This window comes from Taeniopygia guttata, chromosome 8 (genome assembly GCF_048771995.1).
Source record: "Taeniopygia guttata chromosome 8, bTaeGut7.mat, whole genome shotgun sequence".
NCBI classification, from domain to species: domain Eukaryota; kingdom Metazoa; phylum Chordata; class Aves; order Passeriformes; family Estrildidae; genus Taeniopygia; species Taeniopygia guttata.
The window spans coordinates 26,383,313-26,411,263 of record NC_133033.1 but is presented as its reverse complement, the minus strand read 5'-3'; the positions used below and the strand labels follow the sequence as shown (position 1 = coordinate 26,411,263).

The window sequence follows — 27,951 nt, the reverse complement described above, 5'->3', positions numbered from 1 at the left end:
GAGGATCAGCAAACAAAAGATACTAATTAACAATAATCAGCACATTAAATAGCATTAAATAGCAACATCTGTCACAGGAAGAGACTCACACAGGGCCCAGGATTCCAGCCTTCTCATTCTAAACCCACATTTGACTTTCTTTCTCAAGGTAGATATATATATATATCTCCATATTTTTTCATTTCCTTTCCAAAGAGGGATTGGTCTTTACCTATGTCCCTAAGGGAGCCTAATAAAGGAAAATTAATGGAAAATGCAAAACTCTAAGCTGTACTATTACTGATATTGCCTGTCAAGTTTGCTCCAGTGCTGAACCAGCCATGCTGCACAAGGAGAATGCAGTGACATGTTTACCTGGATGACCTGAAGTGCCCTGCTTCAGGTCAGATTTTAGTATCTTTACTGACTAGCACTTTGCACCTGACCTTCAGTCTGGGACAAGAATAAAAAGGGGAAAGAAGGAAAGGCTGGAAATCCAGATGCCATGAGAAATTCTTGTAGTTAAGTAACAGGAAGAAAAAGGCAGGACGCTAGCACAACCTCTGCTCATCAATCCCACAGGAGCTGCCCATGCACAAACTCACCTTGGCTGTGCTGGTTCCTCACTGACACCCTGACAGGACCTCAAAGGGAAAGCTGAGACATTTCTATATGGAAGCAGCACAAAGGTAATGGCATATTCCCAAAACAAAAAATAAATCTGCCCTGTGATTGCTTGAAAGATGAGATAAGGAGTAATTAAGACTGAAGTGATGTGGGTGAGCAGGAAATGGCACATGGTGTCAGCCAAACTGGGCTAAACCAGGCAGACCAGTCCTTCCCTGAAATTTTAGTCAGTGTGACTGTGAAACACAGTCTAGACTGAGGCATGCCTGCCGACTCTGAAATGAGATCATTTCATGCATTTTACATTAAAAGTACAAACTACTGACACCTTCCAGGAGAGCAGCACGTCCCTCAATGCTGGAGCTAAAAATCAAAGCATTAACTTGGAGGTCACAGGACTGAGTGCAGCCCAAAACTATCCAGTGAACAGCACTTGCTGGTAGATGCTGATACCAAAGGTGACAAACAGCCAGCTGATAAAGAGAAGGGATTTGACCTGAGACCCCTTTGCTAGAAAGGCAGAAGGCAGGGAAGTCTCTGTACTCCCCTGGACAAATTCCCTGGCAATTTGAACAGGTCAGCTCCAGGGAAGAAAGGAAGATCAGGACCATGCCAGCTGATCAGCTGTGTAAGACTACCAGTAGTGTCTACTAATCTAAACTCCACATAATCCTCTGCCCCTGAATCCCTATTCATCATCATCCAATACAGTGAAAGGGAAATTCTGTTCTCACAAGATGATTTGGGAAGACAAACTATTCCAGTACTTAACTGTGCTGATCTAGTCTCTCACTGGGAAAATCTGCATCTACATTTAATGCTTCAGTGTAACACAATGAGAAAAGCTTCTGTATTTATATGTGATTTAAAGATTACCCTGTCTTGATTTGACTGTTAATAAGCTTATTTTAAGAGCTCAAATGGTATGTATGGAGGGACAGAGAGGGCAAATGCTGCCAGCTGCTATCAAAGAGCTTTGTGTGATAGTCAGGTATTTCTTCAGAAACCAGAGACCAGAGCTATTGCCATATATTTTTCTACCCTCCCCATCTGGCTTATTCCAATCTTGTCTTTTATTTAAAATCTTGACTATAGGTCTTGTATTACTTACTGCTATGATAGCTACTCAACTGAAAGAAATGAGACGCTCCCTAAAAAAATACCAACATATAAGGGATTGCTCCAGCTCCACAGGCCAGGATTTTCTCCCCATATCCACAGGCTGGGCACAAAGTGCTGCTTAAGCTGAGCTTCCCTAGGAGCTCCCTCACTCCCAGTGCTCCTGTTGACTCCTCTCAATGTCCAGCTAGAGGCCTATACTTAGAAGCAAAAGTGAGCCATAATTTCCAGTCTGTGCTTCATTTTTTAGTATGTCTTTCGTGTAGAGGAAGTGTTTGTGCAAAATCTGTTTTGCAAGAGGTGCAAGGGAAGTGCTGGTAATGAGTGAGAGCTAGTTTCTGCTTCATCTAAAGGAAGAAAACCCCATCAAACAAAGAAAAACAAAGGATGCAATAAAATTTAGAATGATTTGCAAAAAAAAAGTTTTTAAAAAGAGGTTTGTATCACCATAAAATTCCTTAATATATTTCCAAAGCACATATTTTATAGGCTCACCATCATTACTTTCACTGTTTGCAAAGACAGTGAAGCAAAATAAACGAGCTCACAAGAAGGTAATAACTAACATGAAAAAGAAAAGCTGTGTTGCTCTTTACAGTGAATTTCATATGTCATGTAAGTCCAGGTACCTACATAATGGTTTGAAAGGTTCTAGATGTCCTTCTCTCATTTGTGGCAGAATAACTCTATTTCCAATTACTCGATCACAGAATGGTTTGGAAAGGACATTTAAAGATCAACCTGTCCAACCCTGTTGCAATGAGCAGGAACATCTTTAAAAATAATTCCTCTATGAAAGCAGTGAAAGATTTGATCACCTTTCTCAGACATAGAATCGCAGATGAAAAATGTATTATGGTTGTTTCTTGAAATGCCACACTATCTTTCTTCTGTAGCTATTTCTCACTGCAGAACCTTGCCAGAGAAATACACATGGACTTTTTAACACTCCTGGCAGAGTTGCCTGGGGACTGGCAACTGATTTATCAGGACATTAACTGGACACCCCCAGCTGTAAGGAGAGGGAAACAAGTGAGTCCCTCTGGTGACACTTGTTCAGTCTGACACGAGGGTGAAGGTATCTCATGGGGGAAAACTAAACCCCAAGGGGTAATTTGCTTGATGCTAGTTAGAACTGTGAAATTGAGAAACACCAGGAACAGATCTGAGTCATTTTTCTTATCTCTCCTAATTAAATGTAACAGCAGCAAGAGAAAAAGCCCACTCTGAGCTGGAGATGGAATGCCCTAACTTGGTCTCTAAGTGCCTTTGGCCATCCCTTATCAGCAGTGCATGGCAAAACATCCAGGACATTTTGTTGGGCAATACTATGATTTTTTTTTTTCTCATTTTTCCAGTAAGAATGCGCAGCTGGTGCTCTGCTTATCAGTACTGTTTGCATTCCTGTGTTCTTCTTGAATCTTTCAGAGATACAGGACCTCAGTGTATAGAGAGCTGGCAGGGCCCACTACCACCAAAGAGAGAACAAGAGTCTGCAGCACAGATCAGGGATCAGCACAGCCACGGGGCAGCTGTGTCTCCTGCAATGCCCATGTCAGCTCAGGTTTAATTTGCCCTTTTTCAGCACTGCAGATCAACCCACATTTTACCAGAGCTCTAAAAGTTCAAGAGCGACAGCTGAGCGTGCCAGGTGGGAAAAGCCAGAATGAGAAATGCAGAAATCCTCACCCATCCCAGCCACTTGTCTGCTTCTGGGTGTAATTCAAGATTTTAAACATCACCTCATGTTCCCTAATTTTCTGACATCTCCTCATAGGGAAGATCCTATTCTTCCTAGCTTCAACAAAAGAAATTAAGATGTATTGACTCACCTTTTCAAATGTTCCTGAAAAACCCTCTCAGGGCAGTAGACCCCTGACACAAACAGCACAGCTTGGCTTGTGAAATCTCAGATGTATTAAAAAACTACATGGTGCTGCTGGTCAGCAAAGGCTTTATAATCAGCACCCTCTGGGTGTAAAGAAGTGGACACCCCAGTGACAGATGTGTCATAAATGACAAGACCAAGAGTCCATTTTGAAAAAAATGAGAATACATCATGAGCCACTCAGATATAATTTAGCTTTCCAAATGGGTAACTGAATGCTTAAAATAAATAAGAAAATTCAATCTGGACCTAAAACATCACCTTTCTCATCTCACTCCAATGTAAAAAAAGTTACATCTGGCCTTGTGCACAACCCCTGTTTTGCAGGACTGTATGTACAAACCCAAGTGTTCATGTTCTTCTCTGTTCTTCTCCAGAGAGTCAGGTAATAGCTGGATCATCAAAGCAGAAAAATTATTTTTTAGCAAAAAGAATTCCACAATGAAAACTATAGCAATTAGACAAAAAAAGCTGTCAGTTAGTGCAGCGAAAGGCTGTAGGGAGAGACCCAAAAAGCAATATCTGTTGATGAAGTATAGTCCAGAGACTGAGCTCCATGAATGTTGGCTCTGCTTCGTGAAACAAAAAGGAAATGGGGAAAAACCAGTTTGGTCCCTGTTTGCTCTAAATAAATCTCTACAGGATTCACTCACTTCTTTCTCAAGATACAGTATTGTGCAGGAGGTGCAAAATACTGGAGCTCCTGAGAGGCTCTGAGTTGTCTCAAGTTTTTACTGAAGAGTGTGGCAGTGCTTTCAGCAAAGACAAACAGGACAAACACAGCCAGGCTGTGGTGCAGTATTCCTGCCTAATGCTTTCCTGCTTGTGAGAAGTGACTCTCATCAGTGCCACTGATTCTCTGCTTGCCAAGGAGGTTCTCTGGGCAGTGCAGGATGCAGCAGAGCACACCAACCACTTCCAGATATGCTGGTTTGGGGAGCACATCTGGAACAAATGGCACAGCAACATCTTCATTACACCTCTGCTCTCCTCCACTATCACGTGTAGTCACTATCAATGCTCTGCCAGTTTATCTGTGCATGCACGCTCCACCAGCAGCCTGCTCCTGCTGTGGATACAATCTCAGACAAAGCTGTGCCCTGGCTGGGATCCCAACCCCACCCTACAAAAATGCAGCTGGTCCTGCAGAACTGCCTGTGCAGCAGGGCTCTCCCCTGCACTGCTGGGCAGGGAAGGAAAACCATCTCCTCACTCTTGGCAGAGCTGGTTAGGCTACAGGAAGCCTGGAATGTGGACACTGCTGAAATTAAAGCAGCCAGAAATAAAGTAAGCAGAAAAAATGGCCTAAAGCCAACTTTGTTATGACCCTTTTTATTTCCATCAAGGACTGCTGTGATCAAACACCAGGTAAGCAATCCATGGCCAGCTATGCCTTTAAAACATACTTCCATCACACTCCTGGATGCCACTCCAGCTCAGCAAATATCCTGAGAAGTTTGCTCAGTTGACGAACAGGAAAAACAGGGCTGAGGATGGTGCTGGACAAGCAGCTGTGCAAGCCAAGGCACCCTGGTGCAACCTGGAGCCTTGTGGCTCTGCTTCTGTGGTAGGGGAGAGATCTGTTTAACTATGTAAATAAGATGCATAAATAAATAAATAAGAATTGGAGTGGGCTGGAAAAAAGCACCCAGACCCAGACCCTGGCCTTTTCAGTATCTTGTAGGTCGCTTAGCAACAGGCTGGCTGCTGCAGGGTAAAAGAGCACAAAATCAGCATCTTTTCAGCTGAAGACAAACTGAATGGAAATGTGGGGAGGTGGCCTTTTCCTGGCAGCAGTGAGGAAAGAAGTAACTGCTGAATCTGATCCTGTGGGCATCCTTTTGGAGGGGTTCCTGAATGCACGGATTGTTAATTAACGTGGCTGAGAGGCTTCGTCCTGCCAGCAAACTGATAAATTCCAAAGCACGCCTGGGAAACCAATAATTCAATCTTGATTAAAATTATGTCTGTCACAGTCACCTCCTGGGTTAATTACTTCTTAACTATCTTAAATAGCTCAAACCCAATTCTGTTGGACTCCCCTGGCTATGTTAGTGCCAGCTGACCAGAGAGCATGTTTTCAGTGGCAGTAACCTAAAACATTTCCCCAGCATTGCATGTTCAGGTTTGTATCACCATGCCATCTCTGCATTCACTACAGGAATGTGCACCCTGTGAATCTTTAAGTAACTGAATCTCAATAATACAAACCCACTTATTCTGGCCAGGTAGCTCTTCTCCAGCCTTCTGGAACAGCCTTGTGTGGACACAGAAAAGGATCATTATATAGACAGCAGCTACTAGAGAGAACTAGTAAGAACAACATGTGGACATTTTGTGGAGGACTTACATGAGAGTTATGAATAAAAGATTTCTCTGGGTCACCTAATCTGAGGCTGGAGTGTATCATCCACTGCTACATGCAGCTGGATCCTGGCAGCAAGGCACAAGCAGGGACCTGTGTGGCACATGGTCCCCGAGGGTGCTGTGGGATGGTGGCTGGGGCTGAGCAGCTTGTCCAGGAATCCAGGAGGAACAGCAGAGGGAAAACACAGTGGCCTTGCTCCCTGCTTTATACACACACAGCACAGTGATAACTCCTTTCACTCTTTATTTACAGATAACTTGTACTTGTGTGGCACTTCAGCAACAGTGAAAACTATCTGGGGGCTGCCAGTGAACCAAATTTACTTGGAACAGGGAAACTTCTCACCTGCATTTTATCCCCCTGAGTGCCCCTTCACACCACTTAATCTTTCCTGTGATAGGGTGGAGGGTTTAGAAGCCATCCCCAGTTCCACAGGCAGGAAATTACACAGTATAGAGCAGGATGGCTCCTTTCAATCCTTACAACTTTAAAAATGACTTCACTGTCCTTGGGAGCTGCACACAGAGATGCATTTGGCAATATTTTGTTTCCCTCTTTGTCTGGGGTTGAAAGGAAGGCGACTGTGGCTCAGTGAGTGAACACTTAGATGAGATACCCTCCATTTCCTTAATGAGCCTATTAAGTGACTCATCAGAGGCAGAGACACAGAGATAACTGACTGCACCGAGATATTCCTGGTGCACACAAAACAACCCATATGCTACAGAGTTTATTGGGAATAATGTGATTCCAGTGCTACAGAAGTACATAGATGGAAAATACCTTGTCACTTTTCCTTTTTGCAGGCTGGAGTTGTCTGTGCCTGAGCTCACAGCTCCAGTTTTTCCTCCTCTGAACGAGGGATGGCAAAATCCTACTGTGACACATCCATCTCTGGGGTATTTGCAGAGTCAAGCACCTGGTGGAACTGCTCCTGCTCCCTGAGCCTGAGCAAAATCCATGACTGAAGAGGGAGAGTCTTGGTTTAGGTCACAAGAACCAAAGACAATATCAAAACTCAAACGGAATTTTATTCTCAGCTTTCCTAAATTAGTCCCTGAAGGTGTACAAGCCAGGATTTAATCTCTCCAAGGAGATTAAAAAGTACTGCTATATTAACACACATACACCAGGCATACAGCAACCAGCTCACATCACTCTCCACCACACTGGATTTTATTTATAAGGTTAACTATGATCCACTGTTGCACATTTCCCAGAATCTTGTGTTCTGATTGTGTATTAAGAGTGGAACAAGGGAAGCAGGAAAAGCAAATAGCATCAATAAAGCTTAGGAGACTGAAAGAGATGCACTAAAACACATGCCTGTTTCTCCTGAAATGTCACTTTATGTCAACTGCCATGGTTTCCAGGCTGTCAGAATTGAATTATATTGTAATTACATCCTATTTGGACAAGGTCACAAGAATAAAAGCTTAGTACTTCCCTCCATTACAGGTGCTGTATGTTCTCACACTCCTAGAACAGACGAGCCTCCTTTTCTAATGGCAACAATTTTGTTTGCAGCATAAAATACTGGTTTAAGTCCATTAGTGTAAGGTGAGGCACATTAAAAAATCAGGAACTATCATTATTGATGTTTCTGAGAAGTGTCCCAGAGCATAGATGTCTATATTCTCTTCCTAATCCTTACAGCTCACTTTGTATCCTAACAGCACCAAAAAGGGAACAAACACAGACCCAGACCCGTGTAACCTCACAAGAGGTGCTTGTTTTACTCCAGCTCTCACCAGTGAATAGAGATGTGTGAAACCCTTACATCAGGGACTTGAACATTTCTCAGATTTTTTTCACCTTTCCAGCAGTTTTCCCCAAATTCCTATAACAGTGTATAATCTTGTATATTATTCCTGACATGCATGATGGATCAAAGGTTGAAAATCCTCAAGTCATACAGGTAAACAGTTGTGTTGTTTAAACAGGGACACTGCAAACACTGCGTGGTGTGAAAAATGCCAATCACTTGTTTCAAAAGTTTAAAAGTTTAGTAGTAATAAAATAGTTATAAAAACAGAAATAAAAATTAGAGCAATAAGAATTTGGACAATCAGAGTTAGGACAATAAAAGCAAAGAATTACGGATGTCTGGATGCTCCCAGAGACTAAGCCACGAAAAGCATGCCTTGTGAACAAAGGATTAACCTTAAAAGCAATAGCCTGTTGCATATTCATATATCTCATACATGATGCATAAATTCCTTGCAAACTAGCAATTTTTCTGGTTTTTGTCAACTTTTTCCCCTTAATCCTGGTGGCTCCTTAAAGATGGAGAGGAGGTGGAAGGATGTTTCTTTTCTGATAAGGAGGCAGGAACTCTTAGGTGTATTGTTGCTGTTATCTTTGTGCAAAGAATTTCTTCATTACCTCATCCCTTTCTTGAGCTAGTAAAAAATATCTTACATTGCAGAGGTTCTATTACAACATTATGTTCTAACCTAAAACTACATCTACCATACTACTAAAAAAGGATTAATACAAATTAAGACAAAATAACTTTCCAACATAACACATACAGTCTTCAATTTAGTATTTGCAAAGAGCCAATCATTAAATGTGCATTTTTCACAGTGCCAAAGTCCTTCTGCCAGACAGGACCATTACTGACATTCTGTGGATGTCACAATAAAGAAAGACTAAAGGAAAACAGAGAGGGACTCTTGGCTGCTCCAAGGGCAGTCTGGGCTCCCAACAAGTCCCTGTGTGAGCTCCCAATCCATTGATGGATCTATATATGTGCTGCTCCTTTCCATTAGAGACTCAGCCACCAGAGGAGATGCTGCTTGATGGAGAGAGAGATGGATGAGAACAGCAAAACATGAGATGGGTTCTGGCACAGCCCACAGCCAGCCCTGCTGCCAATTTCCCTCAGCAATTACTACTGCACCTGAGATGAGCATTTTCACTCCAGGCTGGGAGCTCCTCTGCTGTCAGACAGCAGGGGTGGAGGTTTTCCAGAGTCACCAAGTTCAGGCAGCACCTTCTTCCCTTTTACACCCCCAGCCCTGACCAGAAGTGTTTTTGATCAAGTCTTGAAACACTTAGATTTGTGATGTTGGCCGGAGAAGATGGCTCTGGTGCATGGTGGGACAAAAGGAAAAAACATATGGCTAAACCAGATCCTCCTCAGCTAGAGAGTCATTGCCTTTGCAGAACCCCTTGTCAGAATTCTGGGAAACACAAACTGTGCCAAGGAAGATGCTCCTTTCCCACCACATATCCTTCCTCCTGAAAAAGAAACATGCCCTGCTTCACACTGTGCTCAGAAAAGGGGAAAACTAAGCAAGTTCTCTTGAAGGAAGCTCATTACAACACAAATCTACATTTCACTTTGCATTACAAGAAAAACAAGGGCCAAATTTGCCTCAGAGCTTCCTGCTGCTACTTAAAGCAACAGGATTTGTATCCCTACAAGCTTACCTGAGTATGATGGTCTGGACAAGCAGCTGGAATGAAGGAAACTGTGTTGGGATCTGTATTCTCTGGCACCAAAATACAGCTCCTTTCTGTGAGAGAAATCTCTTTCACCACTGCCTCATGAGGAAACACATCACACTTACTGTTTGCAGGACTATTTCACATTTGAAAGTAAGGCAGTGGTGACAAGGTGATTGATTTTTTTCCCCGTTTCTGACAGGTCTGGTAGATTGCACAATCATCAAAAGGAACAGCCTGACAATAAAGTTTTTGTGTGTCGACAGTGGGGGAAGAAATGAGCCCGAGGTAAGGGAAGCAGGTTCTCAGATGCTGAAGCATTATTTAATGCAGTGCTTGCAACAGGTGCCTTGGGCACAGAGGAGCAAGTGGAACATGACATCCTCATCAGGCAGGTAGGAAGCAAAGCCCTGATCCCTTCTCCAGCTCTTCTTACTGCTCTTGAAGGGCTGAAATAGAATCAATATTCCCTGCTGTGGAAAGAGGGAGCATCCTGGGTGGCACTGTAAAGTGCCTTTCTCAGACTGCCATCAAATTGTTCCTCACAAGGATGCATGGTAAGGGCATTGATCTTGTGCTCTGAGCTGTGGGCTAACCAAAGGATTTCTGAGATTAAAAAAGACCTGCTCAGGCAGCTGCTTGACTCTGTGAAGAACATCAGCTATCAGTTTAACTTTTTTTTCCCCAGAGGTCAATGCACTAAGCTCTGAGCCTCTTCAAGTAATGTCAGCCCCAGTGTGTGTGTGTGTGTGTGTATGTGTGTGTGTGTGTGTGTGTGTGTGTGTGTGTGTGTGTGTTAGTGAACACACACCTGTATTTCTCACACAGGTAAGGAGTGAGGAGCACCCTCCAGGCTGGGGCCATGTGCAGCTGCAGCTGGGCTGGGGGACTGTTGAAGCTGAAGATTTTGCAGCTCTGTTGTCACAGTAACCGAGTGATTTAAACTGACACTGGCCCCCGAGCCTATATTGAAGTCATGCCCATACTTCCAGGTTTAGAGATTATTTATTAACACAGAATTACAAAATTATTTGGATTGGAAGGGACCTTAAAGCCCATCTTGTTTCGATCCCTGCCATGGGCAGGGACACCTTGCATCATCCCAGGCTGCTCCAAGCCCCATGCAGCCTGGCCTTGGACACTTCCAGGGATGGGACAGCCACAGCTTCTCTGAGTATCCTGTTCCAAGGGCCTCACCACCCTCACATGGAATAATTCCTTCCCAATATCCAATCTAAATCTACTCTCACTCTGAAGCCACTGCCTCTTGTCCTGTCACTCCATGCCCTTGTAAACAGTTCTCTCCAGATTTCTGCATCTATACTAATTATTATGCTGATTAATAACTTGGAGATTTTTAGTTTTTTCATGGCTTTTGACTAACTTGCAGAATCAAATTTTGATTAAAAAATTATTGTCCAGGAAATTACATTAATTAATTAAGCAAAGGAAGTTGAAAGAATAACAGACAGCTAGGACAACACAATGAGGTCTGATTTTCATCTGCTGCTTGAACAACTAGATAGAACGGTACCAGCCACATATAATCTACTTATGCCCAAACATAAACAAACTTAACAACATAAACAATGTAACACCATGTTTACCATACTACTCAATCTCCACAAGAGAAACAAGGCTACAATATGCTAAAAATAAAAGAAATTAACTGTAGGAAACCAGAGAATCCTGAAGCAAAGCAATCAAGAGATCCTAAAAATGTGAATATTGCCTTTATAAAGCACCCAGCTACAGTCCTGCTCCAGTAGCTACACACTGCTCAGAGAATATCCAAGTAACTACTTGCTGAATTTAATTTCCAACAGTGTCAATAATGCCAAAAACAACGCCTGGGGTTTGTAGTGGCAAGTTTTTAATAAGACTTTCAGCTCTAAAAGTTGCTGTCCCTGCAGAGCTCTGCATTTATTAAATGCAGTCGCTGTCTCCTACACTTAGTTTTGTTTGTCTCCTCATTTTCAAAGCAGAGAAATAAAATCAAGTGCAAGTGCCTGAGAAATCAAACACCAGCAAAAATACATGAAGACAGTGCCCCCAGTGCCTCTTCTGTTTATTTGCAAAAGCCCTGGGGGGAATAAGGGAAAATTGTTAGGCTTTGTTTTTTCTTTTCCTTCCCCTCCCAATTATTTTTATAAGTTTAGCTCTAGGTCTCAGCATAGCACAGTGCTTCAGAATTTGTCACCCCATTTAATTTGTCAAAAAAACAGAAAGAACTCAGTGTCCCATCCCAACTGTTCAGTGTGCTACACAGAGAATGAATCACTGCTTTCCCCCCAGTCACTGCGTGCATGAGCCATTAGCTCTGGATTATTGGAGCTTTCTGCAACAGAGAATCTCAGAATGGAATCACAGAATGCTTTGGGTTGGGAGAGATCTTAAATCTCATCTTGTTCCACCCCTCTGCCCTGGCAGGGACACCTTCCACTGGCCCAGGTTGCTCCAAGCCCTGTCCAACCTGGCCTTGGACACTTACAGGGATGGAGGAGCCACAGCTTCTCTGGGCAACCACACCAAACCCCACCCATGGCTGTTTCCATAAACTTCATTTTTTTTTTAATATATAAGATCTGCAGGAATAAAATGACCATAGCATTTCTAAAACACATACTGATCAAAAAAGACAAAAGGCAACTTTAATTTTTTCCCTAAATGCAATCACTTCCAAGTGCATGTATTCTAAGACTTCTAGACTTAAGAAATAAAAGATAGTTCTCTGTGGGTGCCCTGAACTCCCAGCAGTCAACAGAGCTTCTTCCTCTGCTTTTTAGAGGTCAGAATTCAGAGTTTCTCAAGTCACAGGAGTTGAGTTCTAAAAAAATAAAGATATAGTATTTTTCAGTGTCATAGACAACACCAAAACTTTGGCTAGCAAGGGTCGTGCCTAGGCCTCAGTGTCTTTTGCATATAGAAAAACACATTTCCTCAGAATTACTACACTGATTACTGCCAAGCTGCTACCTGCTCCCTCAGACCTGACTGCCTGAAAGATACCCAAGAGAAGCACAGAGGAATTTTCACCTCCAGGGAGATTTTGCCATCTTAAGTCTCAGCAGTTTTGTTGATGCTTAAGTCCGTATCGAGGAACACTTTGCCAGCATAAACATGGGGTGCAGAGCTTGTTGCCAGGCATTTCTGCATCTGTACTTTTACCTACACCTCTTTCTCCACAAAATGTGAAATCTTGTGGGTTTTTTCCTTTTAATTATGGTTGTAACTGCTGATGCTGGGATACTTTTCTTCCTCTACAGCCTCTTTTGCATCACAGAAGTATCTTTAAAAAGGACACCATCTTTCTGGGAGAATAAGGGGTACTGCAAACCTGCCAGGAACCATCATCACAGGTTTTCTTCATAGTCAAACTCAAGGCATTCTTTGGGAAAATCAGTTACTGGGTTTGTTTCCTCCAAAGAAAGAGAGAGTTGAGATCTTCTCCTCTAAAAAACCAGTTTGAGCACTGTGCTGTCAATAGGAATTCCAGTCACTGCTGCTGCCCAACATACAGCCCACTGCAAGGAGAGAACTTTGTGTGAGATATTTTAATGTGCCACCTCCCAGGGGGGTGAGTCAATGCTCCAGCCAACCTGCATCTGGGATTTGAGTTCAGCCTGGGAAAAGGTTCACTTCCTCTTACTTCTAGAGCTATTTTAGACACATTCTGGCAAAGACGCCAGAAGACAGAGCTGTCAAACAGTGTGACTCCCTGCCATCTTCATCTCCTGCTCTCTGAACTATTTTCAGACCCAAGGATGGAAAGCAGCTGTTATTTATCCACAGGAAAGGTGCCAGATCCAAGAAGCTCAGAGGACCCTTCTGGGGATGCTCTCTTGCTCCCACTTGGAACACGACATCTGCTGCCATACTGAAAAGCCCTGACTCCTGATGGCACCAAGGTGAACAAAATGGATTTAGGCGCTCTGCTGAACCGTGGAGCAGCTTTCAGGTACCCTCCTTACCTTGCTGAATGAAACCACTAAGAATTTGGGCGAAGCGATACAACTGCAGGGGATAGAGACAAGAAATGTTTGTATCAACTTTTCCACATCAAACTTTTACAGTTTTTGGAAGACCTTCACACTGCAACACTGCTCTGGTTGATGGCACTGCTCACAAGTACATATGTCAGCTAGTGACTAATACAAAAATACCAAAATATTTGTACTCAGTCAGGCTGCAGAACTACTTTAAATTGTTAAAATGCGATTATACTTAACTTATAATAATAAAGTTCTATTCCTTTCCTATTGATAAAGAATTAATGACATACCTTTTTTGATGTCCCTTACAATACCAACTCAGTGCAAATGAAAGAAAAAACAAACCAACCAACAGAAGTAAAATAACTGAATATTTTTACTAATGCTTAAACACATTGAAAACATAGACTCACTACTGGGCAACATGTCTGCTCACTGGAATATTAAATAAGTACCATAAGCTAAAATAAATAAACACTTCAAGTTCAAACTGTTGTTTTAAATTAACAACATTCCTTTCTATGGTGTTAATACTTATTACCAAGATTAGAATCACATTTAACATCCAACTCCACTGCAGGCACTTTAATCTGATTTCCAGGTGCTGGCTCATTGTGGTGGCCCACATCACAAAGCCAAGCAGAAAGAAGGAAACTGGAGCTGCAAACAGGACAGGAATTAAAAAACATGACCCTTGTCACCAGGACATGTGTATCTGCACTTCAGAGATAACAGCACAGACCTAATAAGGGCAACTGATCATTGGCTTTTAATAAGAATTTGCATACAAGCATGGCAGGGTTTTCTATAGATCTAAACCAAATCCTTTACTATTTGGTTTGGCCTTTTCTGAACAAGTTGATAAATGAGCAATTTTTAACCTGTCCTTTATATTGAAAGGTTAAATAGATATAACACTGGTAGAAACAATGCTTGTGCAGTTTCAGGACCTTTCTGCAGTGACCTCCTTTGTTTTTCTATTACATTTTGTGTTGTCTTACCATGATAGCAAAATCCCCAAATATCTGGATAGGTACATATATACAGAGATAAGCACAGAGAGAGAGAATGCTCTAGAGAGAAGAGAGAGAGAGAGCAAACCAGCTATTTTTAATCCTACCCATTGAAACCCACATAAATCAGTAGGTGAGTTAAACCATGCCTGTAAAAATTCATGTCCAGTTAGAAGATCAATAGAGGTGTGAAGCAAGTCAGTCATCCCCATCAGTAAGGAAAGCCTCAAATCACCACTCTCAACTGAAAACATTTAAATTGCAACATTATAAAGTAAACCTGCTTTAAATGTCACCAAGGAACAATTCTGAAATGAAAACAAGCTTAGCACAGCTCCCCCTACTGTAGCCTGCTCTCCTTGATTCTATTATCCATGGCCCTGGTGCCAGATCCAGCTGTGGGTGACAGCCTTGTCAGTACAGTGAGAGGTGACAAAAATGTGTGTTTGCTTTGCACTGGGAAAGGTACCGTCCTTATTCAGAGCCATTTGCTGGTCTCATTGAAGGTGCTGACAGCAGCAACCTCGTAATGCTGCTGGGGGGCCCAATATTGTCCAAAAGGGAGATTTGCCTGGTTGGGAAGAAACTTCTTTTATAAGAATTTCAGGTTTTGAGCTCTTTCCTGCTACTGAGGATGGTGAAAGATGAGACTGTAGTGCCTGCGCCAGGTAACAAAAGGTGTCTCTACAGATGCTGCCCCACCACAGAACAACCTTCCCTGCAGGTTCCTGCGTCTCTCATCCCACGTGTTCACCTCGCCTTCCCTTGGCACAAGGGGTGACACCCCACAGGTAATTCCGAGGATGTCCCCACCTCTCCATCTGGCATTTCAGAGCTGCAATGTAACACATTCTGAATTTCCAGAGCTAACACACGGTGAATGTCAGCTCTGCTCCGTTTCCAAATGCCACGGGACAGTCATGGAGAAACGGGCACAACTCCCTGAATTCACTGGGAAATGACAAGCCAGGGTATGTTCATATGGACCAGATCTCCCAGTGAGACTTTCTCCTGTTCCACACCTCACCTGCCTGAAGCCAGGTGTAAGAACACAGGTGATGGGACTCCTCTATTAAAATCCAAGGTCATTCCAAGTTCTTTAGGATGCACATGGATCTGTGCAAGAGGAACTGCAAGAAGATGCAAAAGGCAACTGAGGCAGATGTTGTGAGCATGAAGAATTTGGCAGATGTTTTCATAAAATAGCAGCATTAGGATTAACCTTCATGAAATCTAGAAGAGAGTCTTCATTCATTCATTCATTTATCAAATTGGGCTTCCAGAGACACAGAAAAACTTCTGAAAACTCTTGTAAAGACAGAAAAATTAGGAAAGTAAAAAAAAATCCCCTCCCCAAAGTGTAAGCATAAAAATCTTCCTACAATTATAAACACAGGCTATATTATTTTTTAGGCCCTAATATTTCATAGTATGAATTAGTTCAAAATGCTCTTCAACAATGGAATATGACCCAACAAGCTATGCAGGAAAACACTACCATTAATTCTAATTCCACTGACTATCCTAGTGATTTACTAGTAAATGACTGAAATCCAGACCTAGTGAATAACCACCAAAAATAATTCTTAACTGAAGAAGACATCTTCTAGCACATTCTACACAGACATTTCATTTAATAGCAGATTTTTCTTTGTATTTGCAGATCTACTCTTCAGAGAAAGGGAGATACCAATTCCTTTTTTTTTTTCCAAAAGCACTATGATAGAACTATGAAAGTCTAATACAGCACTTTCAAAATCCAAGGGTTACATCCTGAACTCAATTGAAAAGTTGTGAAATTAAGGAGAAAAAACACCAAAAAGCTTTAAATTTGCCTTCTGCAGGACTAGAAGTAGCTCAGCTAAAGCTCAAGAAAAAAGTAAGCAAGGAGAGGTGGATTTTTATTACACGTTAAACACCTGTTTTGTTTTGCAGTAATGTGGGGACAAAATTAAAAGAAACACTGGAAAAAATACAGCTCACTATGAAGCCTGGCCACAAAACAGTCCTGGGTTTAGGTTTTTATGCTCGTGTAATTAGCTGAGAAATCTGAAGAAAATCCTCCATTCACTTACTGTGATACTTGCTCTAAAACCATCTATTGTTTAGTCTATTAGTACTAATACAGCCCACAAGACACACAGTGCCTCTTTCATACAGGACAAAAAAGCAGTTTAAGGGTCTGGTGTGGCTTTTTTTTTTTAACAGAACAAATTTTTCTGCATTCAACAAGACAGACTACTGCTCTTTGTACAACCCCTGTGCTCCCTGGGACTCTGCCACTGGTGATGATCAAGACCAAAATCTCCTGTTTGAGCATGTCAGCTCCTGCAATTATTAGCATCTGTTGGTAAAAAAATTCAAGGATTCTAACATTTAATTATAGAATCATGGACTGGTTTAGGTTGGAAGTGATGTCTGGAGGACATCTTGTCTAAACCACCCCTTTGAAGGAGGGTGGCCTACAGCAGCTCACCCAGGGCAATCCGTGTTTTGAGTGTCTTCACAGATGGGAGACTCCAGAGCCACCTAGGCCAACATATTCCTGTCCCTCCTAGACAGTACGAAAAACATGCCCAAAAGCCATTTTATTGTCATCAGTTAAGAGGATGCTGGGGCATACTGAGGACTCCACAGCCACTGCTCCTCATCCTCATCCCACACCAGAGACCATGGCCAGACAGATGCTTCAGTGCCACGAGTGGCACCTGCGGCAAGGGTGCAAGTGAGAGGACACACACTCAATATGTTTCACCCTCCCTCCAACAGGGTCTTGTGCTGAGTTTCCTCACATGAAGTTCCTGAAGTCTTTGACAGGATGAGCTGTATGCTCAGGGAGTCAGCCCTAACCATACCAGAGCAGCAGTTATTGACACAGCGGAAGGTGACTTCAACCCCTGACAGCCCCAGGTCTCAGCTCTGAATTCTCTCTCCTTTTCAGTCATTCCTACTAATCCTCACACATTTCCCTAACACACAAGGGGGTGACGTGACTCCATGTTTGTGCCACCCACCTGAGCTTTTCTCTTAACCAGAATCCACAGTGTTTGAAATCCCATGTATGCAGTGAATTCACTGTCAAACCCTACCCCTTCCTGTCAATAACAGTTCAGAATGTCTTTCTCTTCTCATAACTGGCCCCAGGTGCTGAACCCTGAGCACTGAGTATCAGCCTCAGGTGTGCATTTCAAAATACTTCCCCAATAAAGCACATCATGTACACATACATCCAGTACTAAATGAAAAACTAATGAAATAACATCATGTGACATACAATAGATTGAAAATAGAAAAGAGAGAAATAGAAAAGGAGAAAGGCACGAGAAAAATCAACAAATAGCTCTTCCAACAGGTACCATGAAGACTTCCACTTCAACCTCCCAGCAGAAAATACACCCTGAGTAAGCAGCATAAAGATAATTCTCCTGTACTTGCCAAGTCCTTAAATTACTCATTTTCAACAACCAAGCAGAGGACTAAATACTGAACATCAAACTGCAGCCTTGTACTCATAAATAGTCTCTTTCAGCAGCAGAGCTGAAATCCAAGTAGTTTTCCTAAAATGTTTCCCACAGATTTTCTTTTCCTTGGCTGGAATAAACATTCAGATGGCAAGACCTATTTTTTCATAAGATCAGTGCTTTAACCAGAAGGGGAAAAGCCCCTGCTTAATAAATGATGAAATTAAGCAGCACAAGGGAAATTAACAAATATCTTGAGAGAGGCAATAAAAATATAACAAGAGGCAGAGTGTTGCATGACCATTCTTCCTAGTGGGACGTTCTCTGTCCATCACTGGGCCACACCAATATGCACTTCCCATCAGAGCTCACATTCCAAGAAATTACTAAAACACTTTTTCTCCAAGATCAAACATTAAGTCCCTCCATAGCAATACATATTTCAACCAAAAAAAAAAAAAAAAAAAAAAAAAAAAAAATCCAGGACCTTCCAAACGACCACTTTATGAACCTCTGTAGCCATTTTAAACAGGTTTCTACCCTCAACAGCTTCCAGTCATGCTTCTCTAATTTGGTTCAAATCCAATATGTTCAGAGTAGCCTGACTTCTGACAGCAGAATTTTGGGTAGGGTAGAATATAAAAACATATTCTGTCTTGGTAAGCTTGATAAACAAACAAAACTAATTTCTACCTCAATTCAAATGTATTATACACAGCACTCAGCAGATAAACAGCTTCTGAGCAAAACAAATAATATCTGAGCTTTGTTTGCACGATTATCACACAGTGATTAATTGGTTTACTGCAGTCACTGTTTATAAAACAAATAAGGAATTAGTGAGTTCTGATAATTTTTGTTGATAATGCACCATTTTTCTGTTTTAATTATTAGCTTCTACCCAAGCAGACAAAGAGAGAAAAGACCAGATTCACTTTCTTTAAAGACAGAAGGTGTGTGTGTAATTATACAAACATATATAGAAAGCAATAAACCACTGATTTACTTTACTTTCCAAATGCTACTGCCATTCTTAACATTGCATTTTACTCTTCCTGTACAAACTCCAGGGTGAATGAGAAGCAGTGAAATCCATCCTTACCTTAATATTGCAAGCTTGTTCCATGAGTCTCCGGGCGTTCTCCTCAGCTCTGTACCTCTTGGGCAACTGAACCCTGAAGAATTTTAAAGCTCCTTCAAAATCAGCCTGTAGAAGGTCCTCTTTGGAGGTCTGCAATTAAACACAGGGAACTACAGTAAACCCTGGGAACATGCAGTCATGCTCTTGTACTTGATTTGTCATTTACTGGATGCATTTCAGACCACCAATATTCACATCAGCCCAAAGTCATCCTCCTTGAAATCAGCTCTTTTAACTCTGCTTTATAAAACCCAAGGAATCCTAGGCAGGGCAGCACAGAGGACTGCAACATGGGAATAATAGATTTTATCCTTCTATACCTGACAGGTAAGAAAGGGATTCTGCCTCAGCCTGTCAAGATGTCAGTGAAGAGGAAAAAAAACCCAAAACCAACAAGCAAACAACAAAAACCTAGGAGAAATTATTACATTTCCTGGAAAGCTCGTGCATTAGAGCATTACTGATTCTCATGGTACTGCCTTAAAAAGACAAAGTGTATCTATTTAATGTATGTATAGTCACAGACATGAAGAGCAGAAGCACATGATTCATACAAGGCATCACCAAGTCCATGTGCTGAAAAGTGTGTGACACAATTTCTCAGAGAACACCGTGCCAGAATGTTCTACATACCTATTTCTACATCTCCCATGCTTCTGGTATCAAGTCTAAAAGGCCAGAAGATGTTATACATTCACCATGAATCCTCTCCTGTCCCTGACAGATCCATGTGATTCACAGGGACATATGTATCCACCCTCCAGGTTACTGAGATATGCACCAAGAGATTCAGAAGGTACCAAATCCCAAGCCTTGGGAGAGTTCCTTTAAATGGTTCACAAAAATTGAAGGTCCTGACAAGACATTTGGGACATCACCTCAAAAATGTGAATTTCAAGGGTTTTAACCCAGAAAAGAGTAAACAAAACTCTGTCAACATGGTCACCAGTGGAGATCTACACTGTGTAATGTGTATAACTGCAAATACCTCAGCAGCAGCACAGGCACTTTTGGTTAAGGTTAATTGCTGAATTAATTGCTCACATAAACACCACCACCATTTCCATCTGTGCCAACATGGAAATGTTGGCATCCTCTGCTTTCTCATGAGGAACTAACACCCAGTATCATTTTTTGCCTCATTACACACAGTGGGCACATTAAACACACACACAGTTTGATTCTAAACTATGTTGTTACTCACTTGAATCCAGAGAATCTTACAATGGCTTGGGTTGGAAGGGACCTTAAAGGCCACCTCATTCCAGCTCCCTCCCATGGGCAGGGACACCTTCCACTAGACCAGGTTGCTCCAAGTCCTATCTAACCTGGCCTTGGACACTTCCACAGATGGGGCAGCCCCAGCATCTCTGGGCAACCTCTGCCAGGACCTGACCACCCTCACAGGGAAGAACTTCTTCCCAATATCTAATCTAACCTGGTGTTCTGGCAGCTTGAAGCCATTCCCCCTTGTCCTGTCCCTCCAGGCCCTTTTCCAAAGTCCATGTCCAGCTCTGTTCTTTTCTTTCCTTATTGAGTTTGCCCAAGATCTATTTGATCCTCCTGTTGTTCACTGCCAAAGAAGCTGCTGGGTCATCACTGCAGAGACCCAGGAAAAGCTGCCTTGGAGGTGCTGATGAGAAACATTCAGCTTTACAAACTCTCCCATCTGATCTGTCCATAATCATGAGACGTTCAGCTTTACAAAATATCCCTTCTGATCCTGTCCACAATCATGAAACGTCCAGCTTTACAAACTCTCCCATCTGATCCTGTCCACAACCAGGAAATGTTCAGCTTTACAAACTCTCCCATCTGATCCTGTCCACAACCAGGAAATGTTCAGCTTTACAAACTCTCCCATCTGATCCTGTCCACAATCATTTGGCAGCTGCACAACTTGGCTGAGGCTCAATCCAACGAGGGTGACGAACTGACAGAAAGCTGGGGCAGTTGGTATGGGATGAATTAGATCCACCATGGCCAACATCAAACTTCTCCTGGATGAGACTTCCTTAGTTGTGAATGCTCTTGCCACACTCAAAGCCAGATCACTGTTTCACACCCCCAGTGGGCTGGTTGTTGGAAGGTGCTGACTGTGGTGGGAGCAGCTGGTCGAGCCCAGCACCGCTGCCAAACCCGTGCTGGAACCCCAGGGCTTCCAGGGAAGTTCAGTGGGTCACGGAGGTGGAAAAGCAGTAAAGGTTTCATGGGATCACAGAATCATTGGAAAAGTCCTCTAAGATTACTGAGCCCAACCACTTACCCAGAACTGCTGAGTCCACTGCTAAAACCATGGTCTTAAGTGCCACATTTGCACATCTTTTGAATTCTTTCAGGATGGTGACCCCACCACTTCCCCAGGCAGCCTGTTACAATACCTGAGCACCCCTTCAGTGAAGAAATTTTTACTAATGTCCAAATGTCCAATCTAATGGATATTACAAAATAATTCCATTTTGATATCCAGCTCACAGAAATGGACCTCTCTTCCTTTGTTCTCAGCCATGTTGCTATCTGCCATCACCACCCAATTCAAACAGATTTCCCATTTACAATGCCAGTTTGCCTTCTTGGGATACTCCTGCACATCCAATCCCCTCCTCCTCTTCCCTTCCTTTACAGCAATTCTATGTAAAACATTTCAAATCAGATCTATTTTCCCAAGGCCTCTGCTTGAATCATTGTTATAGAACTATTTTTAACAGTCCCAACAAATGACATTTATTAAACTGCAACTATTGACAACTTTGAGTTCTCCATGCTGAAAAATCTGTAGTCAAAGAAAATACCGTAAGAGCATGGAAATAACAGCTTACCTAACAGAGTTTGCTGGACTAAGATTATAGTTATGAAAACTGGAAACCACCAAATTATACAGGTTGGTTAAATGAGTTATAGAGCCCAGGCATGTCAGCTCCTTCTACTTCACTGAAAATATTTTCATTTACTTTAAATAATCTGGTCATCATAATACTAGTCTCACTAGTAAAATCACAAGAAAAAAAAAGTGAAAAATATAAATTTTGGCATCCCAGGATTCATATTTCTTGACATTTTGTGACATTAATCAATAAATTATAAAGATTTCTCTGGAAACTTCTGGCAGCTGTTTGAGAGGCAGAGATTTGTAAATCCTTGGTTGAAGTCACTCAACTCCTGAAACTCAGCAACAGCTGATTTGTAAACAGCTGATTTCTCTTACTAAACCATCTGTAGGTTTAATGAGCTAATCATTAAAATTTGGCAGGTGCATTGCATTTTTGTGCATTTGGGAACTTCAGGGAAGTTTTTTATTATTATAGATGTTATTTTTAAATAAACATATTTTTGATTAAAATCTATTTTCAAACCTAAGCAAATAAGGAGATTCAGTCAGAACTATGCCCCCCAAAAGGCTTAGTTTGCCTTCTAGGTTTTGACTAAATATGTTCTCAAATGTTCTTCCCACATCCCTTAAGTGTTTCAATATAGTTGTAAAATTATCTTAAATGAATGAGTTGAAAATTAGGAAAAGCCCTTTCCCAAAAGTATTAGCAAAGCTTTAAAATCTAAAGGTAAAGTTTGGAAAAACAGCAAATGTTCTGTTCAAAAGGCAAGAACAGAATTTGAGAGACTTAAATGATGTTAATTCTTTTTTTTTTTTTTTAGTAAATAATATTACTTTCCCCAAAGTATTTAGGAAAAGATGATTAAAAAAAAAGGAAAAGCTTTGGATTTTTAATTTAATTTCTCTGTTTTCAATTATTAATCCTGCAGCTTCATTTATTACTGACTCTATCAAAACTCATATTCCCTGGGAACTAACATAACAGAAGAAATTTTGGAAGAACCACACTGCACATCCTTAATTTAGTTATTTCTCCTTCATAAAAACAGATAAAAATTACTTATTTCCATATTTTAGGTATATATTTAGATTTCTGTAGAATGTTAGAGAGCACAACCACCTGTTTTACAATTTATTGAACATGTGTCAGAAATGAGGCCAAGAAGTTGAAGACTGAAAAGAGCTTGGCCATGCTTTACTATTAAATTTGCTTCCAGGACACCCAAAATACTTGTAAATATCCTCCAATTTTTTCATTATTTATATACATAAATATGAAATATTTATGAATATTTATGAATTTTATTTATGAATGTGTATTTATTTATAATATGTATTTATAAATATATATTCATAAATATATAGTTATATATTTATACATAAATGTGAAATTTATATATTTATGTATATAAATGTAGATACATAAATATATGTATCTGCATTTATATACCTACAGTGCTTATATACATAAATATAATGATATGATAATATTAATGTATGATATATAATTATAATAATAGTTATGTATATAAAAACCAAAATATACTTTCATATTTATATATGTGTTTTATATATATATATATATATATAAAAATGAAAGTATCTTTTGCTATTTAATGCCTAAAACACACAGATTTTTACCTTCTTAAAAACATTTGGTTTTCACTTATTAAAGAAGATACACAATGTAAAACCAAGGTAGAAAAGGTATTTACTGCTGACCAAGAGCACAGTGCTGCAGGACATGCTCTGTGCTGCCCTTTGACATGAGCTTTTTTTTCTACTATATAATCAAACATTTCCTTAATAAAATCCATGCTCTCTGTAACACACTGGTACAAAAATGATGGGGGGGAAAAAAAACACCTCAAGGTTTGTGAGTGGAGAGCTGGGATCCACAATCACAGCACTGATCTTGTGCACACTCCGTGACATCCCTCTTCACCCCTGCCTTTCCATGTAGCTCCAAACTTAAACAGCAAAGTTCATTCTGCCACATACAGAACTGCTGTAGGTGGGTAAGAAAATCCCCTGGCTTCACCCACTCCAAGTCATCCCAAAGGGAGCAAATCCCCCAGAACCGGTGTTGTTCTACCTGCCCAGAAGTGTGCTCAGGTAGGAGGTGATCGGAATTTTTCTAATATTAGCATAAAAGTTATAGATTGTATTTATCAAGTAACACTGCAATGACACAGACCCTACCCCATCACAGCCATTTATCCCCAAAACCACAGCAGAGAGAGAAGCTATGCACATTAAAAAATAAAAAGTTCTTAATTTTATAAAACACTGATGTTTTGAAGGATCTTCAGTTCTGATTAAAGTACAAATTCTTGGTCCTCACAGATTTCTCATTTTTAATGTATTATCAGAACACAGTCTTTCTTTTCTGAGAAGGGTGTGTGTCAAAAGGCCTGTATGTCAGGAGAGGCATATTTAGCCAATAAAACCTGACAGGGAATCACACTGCAAGTGAAGTCTCTCTCATTACACAAACCACTATTTGTATTATTTTACCTTTTTCACACTCTTTCTTTCCTTGTAGTAAACAATACTCTTCCACTCAGCAAAGCCAAACTGCCTGGAAGATAAGGGATGTGAAATTCCCTGGTGTTCTCTGTGGGCCAGATACAAAGCCTGGTTAAGTCAAATGAAAAAGAGCTCGGTGGTTTTGCCTCTGATTTCCTCAGAACGCATCGCAGCACAGTTCTGGGTGATTTGGCAGCCCTTGCCCAGGAAAAACCATCAGCAGGATGAGTGTTTTGGTACACTGGGAGGTAACTGGAATAATGGCAACACACCCAACAGCTCAAACCACACATCATCAGGGACTAGACCCAATTCTACAAGTGATTGTGAATCCCCAAATCCAGCTGCACTGTTGCAATGTGAATTTTTGATTTTTGTTTGGTATCTCTCAGAGCAGGGACACAGTGTTCCAACCACCCACGCTGTTTGTACCACTGAACAGGTCGTAACGCACAGAGCACATGGATTCCTCTGAATCCTCAGGAGCACCATGATGGGTTCAGTAGGATGAAAAAAATGGACAGGTCACTGTATATAACCACAATATGGGTATGGAAATAAAGGAAAGGCAGCATAGGAAATGAGGGGGATCAGGAAAGGACTGTCTTCCCACAGATCACACTGAAATGCCATTCTGGAGTGCCAGGCCATGGACGGAGCTGCAGCCAGGCGTGGTTACAACACCCCGAGCAGACAGCCAGGACTAGGCACTGACTCCAAGATTTGCCACTCTTTTATGGGTTTGGGGCTGCTTTGTACAGCAGCAGAAATGATAAAAGCGTGTTCTCTGTGCCATAACATGGCACACCAACTGCAGGCACCCCCTACACAGACAGCATTTGTCATGATGGATGAAAACACCCTTAACAATTTATTTCCCAGATCATTCTACACAGGCATTTTCAACTTTTTTTACATACTGTCAATTGCCTTCCCAAAACCAAACACAGAAATAGCTGAAAGCCAAAATGCATCAACACAGCCTGATTTTTGAATGATGAGTCTTTAAAGCCAACCTATGATGTGAAAAGTATAAAATCTGAAATGCTGACCATTAATGCACTTTGCGTCAGTACCTAGAAGGTGACTGGGCACACTGCTTATCTGGAATCATTACAGGACTGAGAACAAAAGCACTCAGGGATTTAGGAATGTTGTTTTTTTTTATGATTCAGCCCTGGCTGGTGATCCTTCAAGCCAGTCAAGGAGTGGCAGTGGTCCCCCATTAGCAGGACTGGTGTCCAGCCTTGCTGAGCTAGCTGCAGAAAGAAGGACTCAGCGCTTAGGAGATGGATTATGAGGAGCTGAGAGGAAAAAATAGGAGCCCTCTCATCCCTCCTGGGGGCAGAAGCAGGGCTGGGAGGGAGAATGGCAAATTCCCAACGAATTCATTTCACGAAAAGGTGATCTCACCGCAAGCAGCCGAGGCACAAAGAGGCGATGCCCCATGCCCAGAAGTTCCAGCACCCGACACGCGTATTCATTCACCAGCTTGCTCCTCTCGTCGTGCATGTCCTGGGACTTCTTGGCAGGTGGGGTGAGCTTGGGAGCCGGGCTTTTGCAAGGTACCCCTTCTTCCATGAGCAGTAAGTAGTAAGAATCCAGAGTGAGAAGAACAGGCTTTATGAACGGCGATTTCCAAAAGTGCAAGATTAAGAGAGCCAGCCTCCAGTCTGTGGAATGGGTTTGGATGGCTGCTCCAGCAACGCCCCTTTAGCCTCTCAGGAGGAGAAAAGCATCTTTGCTAAGAATCAAGGAAATACGATCCACCGTGCTGGCTCAGCCGGAATCCGAAGGAGATGCGTAAAACAAACCAGAGAAACCATGAATCTAAAAATGCACATAAAAAGCAGGAAAATGGCAGCGCAGGAGCAGAGGGAGCTGGGCTGGGAGCAGAGAGAGGGCACGGCGAGGGCTCAGTGCCCGTGCGGGGCTGCGGGAGCCGGGAGCGGCGGCACCAAGGGCAGCAGAGCCGGGGCACCGGCGAGGCTGCACAGAGAAAAGGATGAGCTCATTGCAATCCCCGCTCCCACAGCAGCATCAGACACGAAGGGGTGGGAAAGGGGGGCTGGGAGCAGGAGGAGGGGAAAGAGGAGGAGGAGGAGGGGGTGCCTGGGCACCGGGAGCCTCTCAGGGGGAGAATGCCGTAATAAGAAACCAATGGTGAGCAGGGACGGCCGGGCTCCCACCCTGCCAGCCCCCAGCGGTTCCCTGCCGGGCTTTGGCTGCTCAATCCCGGCTTGCAGCACGTTTACGTTCCGTGGCGGGGAGGGACCGGCCTGCCAGCCGATAGAATGACTTGTACATGCAGTGTGCTTCGGAATGATGAAACACACGCACGGTGTAGGTGGGGCAGGGCACCCTTCCCTCGCCGATGGCCGCCGGAGAGGGGCCAGGCTGCCGGGGAGCCGGGGAAGGCACAGCCCGTCTGCACAGTCGTGCTGGGTGAAATTAATTTAAAACACCATTTTGCCAGCGCTGTGCTCTCGGGAGGTGTTTCCAAAGCTGGAGGCGATGGGCAGAGAGGGAGTGATGTCAGCACATGCGTTTGGATGGATTCTAGAAAAGTGCTGGCGAGCAGGATGCAGGGATGTCACACCTGGAGCCGTGTCCCTGTGCAGGACAGGGCCACCTGCCTCTCCATCTGCTAAGGCAGCCCAGCGGCTGCTGCTCCCTCTCACAGCTCTGCCTTTAGAGAACATCTCTTTATGCTCCTTCGTTTGTGATTAGCCTCATTGTAACATGGGGTATGTAACAGAGCAACACCTATTTCCAACTGCAACAGACAGAAATAATCCACATTTCTAACATAAAGGTCGTAATTTCAAATATTGTGAGAAGCTCTAAACCACATCAATGGCAAACACTTCGGTAACTGTATATTTAAACTCTATAAAAAAAATTCCTAACATATCAAGAAAAAACATATTTACTCCAAATACTAATAGAAAGAAAATCTGTAGGATGGGGTCACTGATTTAAAATAATAAACATGTTAATGAGTAGCTAAAATATGGAAATCATCCAGTGAAAATTGAACTGAGGTATATTTATACTAAGAATCTGTATTTTTGGATATATAGGGTGATAGGGAGTGATATTTGAAGTTGCTGGCTTGAGGTGACACAAGAAGGAGCTGGGAAAAGCATTAAAGCAGAAGTCAGAGGCCAAAGGCACCAGGAGATGCCACTGAGGCCTCAAGGATGATGATCCAGGATTGACTCAGCTGAAGCCCCTGCAGATGTGCAGTAGTGAACAGGCTGTTAGCACAGATGGTGCTCTGCAAGCTGATTTAAATCCCCCGGGTTGCAAACCAGTGTTCCGCAGATGAAAATCTGCAAAGGCCACTGCAATTCTGCCGGGCTGAGATGAAGGTGTTCACTGAGGGCCTTGTGCACAGAAGCCACAACTCTCTTCAGGACAAAGAAGCCACAACCAACACACATTTCATTCCAGTTTAAGGCTGTGGGCAGGATGGGAACTCTCCCATTCCTTCCAGACTCCATCTGCATGCAATTCCAGAGATTCAGGTTTATTTTTCAGCCTGTGAC

General features: G+C 42.3%; 1 protein-coding gene across 4 annotated transcripts in view; it reads right to left on the bottom strand.

Moving 5' to 3' along the window:
- The window catches only part of RABGAP1L (RAB GTPase activating protein 1 like), a 231,396-nt gene that overhangs the window by 38,210 nt on the left and 165,235 nt on the right, over window positions 1–27,951 (bottom strand). For 3 of the 4 annotated variants that reach the window (XM_072932817.1, XM_072932816.1, XM_072932818.1), the window contains one exon: window positions 19,003–19,131. In XM_072932817.1, the coding sequence (XP_072788918.1) occupies window positions 19,003–19,131 (129 nt within the window). Of the gene's footprint in view, window positions 1–19,002; window positions 19,132–25,813; window positions 26,462–27,951 lie in introns of those variants that run through there. The other variant, XM_012575124.5, reaches the window with a different exon arrangement.